Source organism: Mycteria americana, chromosome 1 (genome assembly GCF_035582795.1).
Source record: "Mycteria americana isolate JAX WOST 10 ecotype Jacksonville Zoo and Gardens chromosome 1, USCA_MyAme_1.0, whole genome shotgun sequence".
Taxonomy (NCBI): Eukaryota; Metazoa; Chordata; class Aves; order Ciconiiformes; family Ciconiidae; genus Mycteria; species Mycteria americana.
This window is the reverse complement of record NC_134365.1, coordinates 81,153,441-81,162,860: the sequence shown is the minus strand read 5'-3', so window position 1 is coordinate 81,162,860 and position 9,420 is coordinate 81,153,441. Positions and strand designations below refer to the sequence as shown.

The 9,420-nt window shown below is 45.6% G+C and overlaps 1 protein-coding gene across 1 annotated transcript; it reads left to right on the top strand.

Moving 5' to 3' along the window:
* Window positions 1-299: 299 nt before the first annotated feature.
* On the top strand, window positions 300-1,545 carry LOC142404745 (putative G-protein coupled receptor 19). Its single transcript, XM_075491745.1, is given in 2 exon segments — window positions 300-1,493; window positions 1,495-1,545. Coding segments are annotated over 2 exon segments (1,245 nt in total).
* Window positions 1,546-9,420: the final 7,875 nt, after the last annotated feature.

Below are 9,420 nucleotides of genomic sequence, written 5' to 3'. Positions count from 1 at the left end.
TGGTGAACCTGCACCTCAGTCTCTCTCTGTGAAAGGGACCTTTACCTTTCAGAAGACACAAATGCCTCTCCTAAAATAGTCAGGCCATGAATAAAAATCGCCATGAAACTTAATGGCCTCTGCTGGACCAGATAGTCTTACCGTATATTTCTGACCATTTCTCTGCAATCTACTACTTTAAGCAGGACGTGTACCACTTAAAATAATCTTTCATTGGTCATGGTAGGCTTTTCACACATACTTGTTCAATATAAGCTTTTCTCTTCTCTCTTTATGCAGCCTGAGCCAAGGACGTGGCCATGTTTGCCCACAGCATGGAGAACAGCAGCGGTCCTTTTGTTCTCCCTACCTTACTGCTCCTGCTGCAGAACAAGAGCTACCCCGAAACCTCCATCCCTCCTGCTGGCTACGAGATGACGGAGTCACCCATAGCACCCAGCTCAAGCAGGAACCGCACTGTCTTGCACTATGAACTGAGGCCGGGGGAAATTGCAGCAGCTGGCATGGTTTTGGGAGCCCTGTGGCTGGTTTCTGTCTTTGGAAACTCCCTCGTTTGCTTAGTGATCCACAGGAGCCGGAGGACACAATCCACCACCAACTATTTTGTCATCTCCATGGCTTGCGCAGACCTTCTCATTAGTGTCGCAAGCGTGCCCTTCGTGCTGCTGCAGTTTGCCTACGGCAGCTGGCCCCTGGGGAACGTGATGTGCAAGCTGGTAAGGTACATACAGTACCTCAGCCCTGGAGTCCAGACACACGTGCTCCTCTCTATATGTGTGGATCGATTCTACACTATCGTCTACCCCCTGAGCTTCAAAGTGTCCAGGGAGAAAGCCAAGAAAATGATTCTGGCCTCTTGGCTAGTTGACGCTGTATTTGCATCACCGGCTTTCTTGTTCTATGGCTCCAACAGCGACGACCACTGCAACTTTTTTCTCCCGGATTCTTGGGAAGGAGCCGTCTACAGTATCGTCCAGCTCTTGGTGGTGTTTTTGATCCCGTCCATCCTCATCATCCTCTTCTACCAGAAGGTCATCAAGTACATTTGGAGAATAGGCACCGATGGCATGACCGTCAGGAGGACAATGAATATTGTCCCAAGAACAAAAGTGAAAACCATCAAGATGTTCTTAATGTTAAACTCGGTGTTTCTCCTGTCCTGGCTCCCTTTTTACGTGGTACAGCTGTGGCACCCCCAGGAAGCAGACTACAGAAAAAGCTCCCTGGTTTTCCTGGCCATCACCTGCATCTCCTTCAGTTCTTCAGCCTTTAAGCCAACCCTCTACTCCGTGTATAATGCAAACTTCAGAAGAGGGGTGAAGGAAACTTGTTGCATGTCCACCATGAAATGCTACAGAAGCAACGCATACACCATCACCACCAGTTCCAGGATAGCAAAAAGAAATCATGTTGGGATCGCAGAAATCCCAGCTCCGGCCAAAACTGTCACCAAAGACTCCATCTATGATGCTTTTAACAGAGAAGCAAAGGAAAAAAAAGCTTGCCTGGCCTATTCAGTCCAATCCCCCAACTACGTTTGTCTAGTTGGCTTCATTGCGTTGAAAAATTACATGGTACCCCCAGAACCAGGAGCTTTCTCTCCACTTTGAACCAATGTCTATTTACATATTTTTAACACAGCTTTTAGGGAAGAAAAAAAGATGTTTTATTTTATTAAAGGCCTTGATTTTGATGTGTCCCGTCTATTTCATTTCAGTTACCTTCTGCTTTTTGGAACTACTCTCCCTGAATCACAGGCATTACTTTGTTACAAAACAGACAAGCTCTTACAGTCTCTGTATGTAGGGAGAAAAGGGAAAGAAAAAACACGGCCTTTTGTAATCACTGTACATTGGCCACCATGTCGAAATGCATAAATCCACCCAAAGCCATCTATACTTCCTGAATCAGAAAGCCTTTTTTTTTTTTTTTTTTTTTTTAATGTTATCAACTTCATTAATAAGAGCTTTTTTTGCTGTTATCAACCTCATTAATAAGAACTGGACTGAGTCTGTGTGTGGAATATTGATTTATTTTTTTAATTCCCATACTATTGCCCAGAACTACAGTAGCACACCTTCACAAAACACAGATAATTATTTATCCACAAAATGAGGTCAGCACTAGCATCCGGTTGGTGAATTCCTCTCACTCTGCTGGATCAAGGTGCTCCCGTGAGCTGGAGCCGTGGAAGATCCAGCCCGGGTGCTGCAGCCCTTGCCCGGGATGGTTTCCATTTTGTCTTCTTACAACATCGACAGGAAAGTCATGCAGGGTTCACACCAGAGGTCCAACCATCCCAGTATCCTATCACTGATCGTAGTCATCTGCGGGTGCTTGAGGACAGAGCGTAGGAGGCAAGGAAGCTGCAGAGATGTCTCCTGACACCTCCTTCCAGCCTCCGGCAGTCACTGCTAAGAATCAACACCCTTCACAGGGTAGCTGCCAAAAAGTGGTGCCAGTCAGTATATCCGGAGCAGGTCCAGAATGGGCCTAGTCACAAAGTCCCAAAGATGGGACAAGCAGCCCCACCCTGCTTGCTCAGGCCCCATCTGAGCAGATTTCAGGGGAGTTTTGCCTGAGAATCAAGAATTTGTCCTCTTTTCATTTAAGGATCTCAAGCACTTTCGTCCTGTTCTCTGAATATGAGCCAGCAGTGTGCCCAGGTGGCCAAGAAAGCCAACAGCATCCTGGCTTGTATCAGAAATAGTGTGGCCAGCAGGACCAGGGAAGTGATCATGCCCCTGTACTCGGCACTGGTGAGGCCGCAACTCGAATACTGTGTTCAGTTTTGGGCCCCTCACTACAAGAGACATTGAGGTGCTGGAGCGTGTCCAGAGAAGGGCAACGAAGCTGGTGAAGGGTCTGAAGCACCAGTCTGATGAGGAGCGGCTGAGGGAACTGGGGTTGTTTAGCCTGGAGAAAAGGAGGCTGAGGGGAGACCTTACTGCTCTCTACAACTACATGAAAGGAGGTTGTAGCGAGGTGGGGGCCGGTGTCTTCTCCCAAGTAACAAGTGATAGGACGAGAGGAAATGGCCTCAAGTTGCGCCAGGGGAGGTTTAGACTGGATATTAGGAAATTTTACTTCACTGAAAGGGTTATCAAGCATTGGAACAGGCTGCCCAGGGAAGTGGTTGAGTCGCCATCCCTGGAAGTATTTAAAAGATGTTTGGATGAGGTGCTTAGGGACATGGTATAGTGGTGGTCTTGGTAGAGTTAGGTTTATGGTTGGACTCGATGATCTTAAAGGTCTTTTCCAACCTATACAATTCTGTGATTCTGTGATTTTCTTCTCAACTAGCTCTGACAAAATCAGTACATGGTGAATAGTTGATCCCCACCCACTGTCTCTGTGCCAGTCTCTCTGTGGCTCCGTACTGAAGAATCTCATCCTACTCAGTCATTTCTTGCATAGACCGGCTCCAGACCAAGCTCTCCTTGGAGCATCCTAATGTAGCAGCCAGGGCATGGCCAAGCATCCTCAAGTCCAGACTACCAGCACGCATTTCACATTCAAGTTATCCTAAAAGCGTCATGGACACTTTGATTCCAGGCATTAAACTAGGCAATAGAAGACAGCGTGCAGGTGTCAGCTATCCTTCCACATACTCCTATTTCAAAATCTCAAGCTCCCCGCCGTATGTTTGAAGGACATCCTCAGCCACAGCCTCCTCAGAGAAGGATTATCTTTTTCTTCTGCTTTCAGAGTAAATGTGGCACAGCTGAGTTCCTGTTCATGCCTGAGGCCTGAAAGTGCTGCAGTAATGAAAGTTAATAGAACAAGAGCAGCAAGTGCTACAGGGTGTATTAGACACACTTGAGTATCTCCCTTTTCCGTCAGCAGGGAGCAGAAGTACATGTGCAGTGGAGGCCCAAGCTGACATCCTCTGAAGAGACTCATGCTGGCAATGTGGGTGGGGAAACTCCTTTGTTGAGAAATACTCCTGCATGTATGGTAGAAAACTTCCTTCCTCCTCCTCTACCACACAAAGTATGGTTGTAAGAACCCTTACTGACTGCAGGAACACTTCCAGTATGTATTTCACAAATTCAGAAATCCCCATTAAATAAGGATCTGTTATTTCTCATTAAAGCCATTAGCAAAAATTCCCATGAATTGGGAGGAGAGAGGACCTTGAAAATGAGACAAGACCAATATTTTCTGTGCGGTTGATGTTCCGAGCAGGTTGTTTCTCCCTGAAACATCACCATATGCTTAGTTTTTCTTTACCACTTAATTACCTCAGACATAGTAAAATCAGATCTAGGGTAAACAGGCCAGGTCAACTTTGCAATGTTACTTTTAACGGGTTGCAAGATTGAAACCCAACAGTTCTTCTTTTGGTTAGTAGTTTTATTAAAGAAATGGGACTGGACAGAATGAGCCCTGAGGTTGCAGAGGACCACAGGGTCATGGTTACCCACCTCCCGCTAGGTCTGAGTCCAGAGGGACCTAGGACACTTGTTCCTTCAAGTCTACACGAATGGGAGTGCATGAGGCAGCCTTGTTATCTGGGCATCAGGCCAGGCCATAAGTCACTGTCCTGCCGAGGTGTATCCAGAGAGGCCATAGGCAGTGAGTCCTTGCACAGTCTGACCCAAAGATATTCCAGTGGATGTTGCCTGAGCACAGCCAGCTTCCAGCCCTCAGGTGAGGAGCAGGTCTCAGACCGTTATGGATCATGAAGGAAAATACTGCTGCAGCCACCACGTGCAGAGACTGCTGCCTTCAGGCTTGCTCCATTGCTGAAAAGGAAGGGAGGGAGAGAGGCAGTCCATCCCTAAGGCGCTAGGGCCACGTTGCAGACCCGCAGTCTGCCAGGCATCATTTCACATACAAAACCCAAAGAACACACCAGCGGGTGTGCAGCCACAGACTTCTGTGCAACTTTCCCTCTTGTGAACTCAACCATGTTTCCGCACCTCCCAGGAACCATAAAACTACACAAGCTGGCCAGGAAATGTCCAGGACTTCCATGACACAACAGAGAGGGACACAATGTCTCCAGGTTGAAACAGTTGGCAATTCTGCCCTGAAATCATGGGCCTAACCGGCCCTGCAACCATGAGTGAAGTCTGGAGGTTGGCTTTCTTAAACCACCTTTCCATATCAGTAAAAGCTCAGTCACAGTTGTATCAGAATAAGCATGACTCTGTCTGTATAGCTTCTTTTAGCCAAAACTATACTGGTAGAAACACATTCTAACTAACGTAGCTGCGTTTGAACTTGGAGGAATTTGCCTGTGCAGCTGCCCATTTATGCACTTATACTGATAAACCTTCCTGATTTCTACTTCCATACGATGCGGCTTTCAGTATGGTTAAAAAAAATTTCCAGAACAACCAAACAAAACCCACTGCTTAAATTGCTAGCTAGCTGACAGATCGCTTGGTCTGAAAAGCCAGCCTTCACCATGCTGCACAAGCGAAAGTAGCAGTGATATGCCTGTACGTCGGGTGCCCGTGCTCACTCCTACCTCCTTCCTTTCCCTTTTCCCCCCCCCCAAGTTCTGCAAATCCTCTGTAGCCTTTATCCCATCGGTAGTGACCAGGCTCATGTCTTGGTGAACACTGTGCTTCTGGGAGAGGTGCCTGAAGAAAGGCTGCCCCCATGCTCCCCCAGCCGCCCTGGCAGCTCCAGCCCTTCAGATGACGCCCAGCCACTGGCAGTTTGGTGCTTCTGCTGTTAAAAACTGAAGAAGACACCATGGTACAACAGTGCTGAAGATGGAAAATATTTGGCAACTTGACAGTTGAAATGGCAGCTACTCCATGCTTAGAGTTGACTTCAGAAACCTGTAATGAAATGGATGGAGACTGACAAGCGCTGACCTGGCGCCAGAGAAATCTTTTCCACTCCTTCCATCATTTTAGGAGAAGTGATGGATGGGTTTGATAGTACCAACCACCAGGTACCTCCTGGTCTGCCAAGGCCCCAGAAGTGCCAGAGACTCAGGAGGAAGATCATGCATTATCAAAGCAAGAAACAGAAAACACTGCAGAGTTTGCCTATCAATATAAACAAATCCCTCCGCACTCCCTCACAACTCCTCATTGCCGACAGATCGTTTTAGTGATATACCTAACACAACAATAAAATGAATGAGGGGTGGGGGAATTTTAGGCCTAAACCAAGCAACGCTACTCAGATAAAGGCACCTTGAAGAAACACAATTTAACATGGGAATAGCCAGCAACTGCCCCTGGAGTTTCATACAGCTCTCGAGGCAGACACCCCTGGACCCCAGAAAGGCTGGTTAGGTGCCCGGGATGCCCACCACTGTTCCTGCGTGGGTACACGTGCGTGCCCGTGGGTGCATGTGTAGTGAGGAGGAAACCAGTGTGCAGACGTGGGCTGAAGCTGGCAGAAGTTATTAGGGCAGGTTTGGCACCGAGCAAACAAAAACTCCTCATTCACAAACATATCTCTACCCCATCTGCAAAGGAGCAGTTCTGGGAGAGAGGACTCCTGGATCTCTAGCCCATCTGCCCCTTAGTCTCAAATGTTTTCTGTGTAAGAACATGACACAGCGCCAACCATTAAACATTTTTTTTCCATTAAGCGGACACCCATTAAGTGGAAATTCCATCACTGCTGTTTACTTTTGGTATTAAGTGGCTTGCACTTGGGAATTACTATTACAAATTGTCAAATTATGTCCTCCCCTTTTTATTTCAGCAGAAAGTTGGATTTTTGGTTAAACATATTTTTTAAATTTCCAGTTGAGGGGTGGGGGATAGTGAGAAGCAGAGACACACACCGCTTGAATCTATTTTCCAGCCAGCCTCCCAGGGGTGATAGCGAGGTGGCTATCACCCGTAATTGGACTTAAGAGTTTCCATATGCCCAGTTAAGAATCCTCCAGAGTTTTTCCAGTCTCCTCAACTCAACCAGTTTGACTTCAGAATTAATTGACATTGATTTAGGAGTTGGTTTTCCAAGGTGTTGAACGCACGCCATCGATTTCAGTTGAAATTGTGAGTGCTCAGCCTTTCTTAATATCAGATCCTTCCTGTTTAAAAGAACAAAAAGCAGATTTAATGTTTATTAAAGCCAGACCTATATGCTCAAAGGAAGGGTATTAGCCCCCTAAGTGATTCTGTAAGTTAATATGTCTTTATTAGTTGGCTCTTTTCAACCTAGAAGTGTTGTGGAATAGGCCATTATAAATTACATAAGCTTTATGTGAACTGGCTTCTAGTAAAACATAACACACCTACTGGAAGATTGTTATATAAATGTCACCTTCTGGTGAGCAGTCTGAACTAAAACACAGATTTATTCTACACTACTGTTAATACACACACAGTCTTCTTTCATGAAACCGGTCTCTGGATAAAATTCAGAAGTGGAGTAGACAGCAGTAATGCCTTTGTGTTCAGCATCTCAACCATTTTAGACCAGCTCTTGATTTGGTCCTACATTTGCAGGGGAATAGACAAAAAATAAAATATTACATCACCAAATAATTTAATTTGTCCTTGTCTCATGCCTGGCCAGACACTAGCTTTTTCACTGCATGTACGAGTAAGAGCAAGAGATGCTTTTGTTTCCATGGTTTGGGGAGGAGGGACAGATCAAGGACTTCCATTTTTTTGAGGCACTGTAGAATTAGACAGCAGAGGCCACATACAGATGGGTGTAATTCCAATCTTATTTCTAAAGGCACTACAGCACTTCTCTTCAGCCCTGGAGATTTACCGTCTCCACTGCAGTATGTACTCTGCAGAGTCCCTCTCCGTAATGATCCAAATACAGGAAGGAAAATGATTAAGTGATATCCAGAGTTAGCAAGATTTCATATTATTTACCAGTTTACCTGTAAATGCAGTGGGAGTAGCCCTCAGTTTCTCATTAACTCACAGTACTGCCGGGAGCTGATCTGCTGTCAGGCTTTCTGCAGACTCTGAAACAGCTCTTGCCACGTTATTGAATTGGTCTTTCTTATTAATCCAGGGCATCTTTCTCAGAATGTAAGCTTGAGGTTGTAAATTTTTTTCCTTAAGAAGAGGGATGTTGGGGATGTGGCCCTTGGCCCTCATACCAGGAGTTGCGCTGCCAGCACCAGTCTATGGCAGAAAACACTGAGTTTTCAAGCTAAACCATGCATAATCTTAGGACACCAGCAGAAGGCAGCCACCACTTCAGTACAGGCCAGAAAAGAGTCAGATATACATATAAAGAGCTATTGCAAAATACTTCAATGGAGGGTGATATGGCAAAGGGTGGCTCTCCACAAATTGCTCTTGAACTACAACAGCACCTCTGTAAGTGCCACCAGAGAGCTCCAGTCCTGGGTGCGATGACAGACACGTTGCCTTTCTGCCACCACTCCAGACCACTGTTCATTGCCCCTGTGCAAGGGCTGCCACCGATAAATCCTAACACTATTACTAGCCAGCTTCTGACAGCCAAACATTGGTTTTGATGGCCAAGTTACCTAGTTGTGTCTTCAAAGACCATTTCCCACTTGTTGATCATGTCAACTGTCATGAGAAATTCCTAACAAGGTAACAAAGCATTTGGAATTTTGTCTTCAAGGGAAGTAATTACCTCTTTCCTCCATTAAAAAAATCTGTTCGTACTAGTAAACACTTTTAAAATATGAGTATTGTATTTCAGGTATTTGATGTCATTGTGGAAGTTTGGCTTGTGAAAGGACATGAGGAATGTTTTTGATTAAAAATGACCCTTTCAGTGGTCTCCCAAAGCTCTCCACAGATTTAGCGCAGTTGCGAGAGTGTAAGGGATGTATTTATTGCAGTGACTTCCGTAGTATGAGTAGAGCATGCATGGGATGTACGATACCACCAACCTTGCATGGTTCCAGCTTGCATCCAGCTCCATGCTGCATATATGCAGAAGGAAATCCAGTGCAACCTCATGATTAGCACACAGAAAGCTTCCTGGGAGGTGGTACCTCTCTTTAGTCTTCCCAGCTTAACCCCTGCTTGGTGAAGGGAGATACAATGATCTGTACAGAGAAAACCTCCCCACAGAGCCCAACTATCTGCCTGCCACACTGATTTAGAAATAAGAGCATCCTTCATCCTTTACAGAGCACTCATTGTAACTCCATCCTTACATCCAGTATTTTTCCCTGTGATTTCCTCATGATTGCAAGACCAGTAGCATTCTCACCTTAGTTCTCAGCATGACTTTCTTCTAAATTTCCCTGAAAACACACTTTATTTCTCTAAGGCTTTTAAACGTAACCAGGGGCAAGACAGCAGCACACTATATATGAAGATACAAACAAGGAAAACACACACACACAAAATCATTTTAACATAAAAGCCCTTTGGCTTAAAAGAAACATAGAGCATAATTTAGACTAGGACATTCTATTCACACATATCTCATAGGAGGCACCTGTAAAACACCTCCACACTGCCAAACCTTCTGCTGTACACTTGC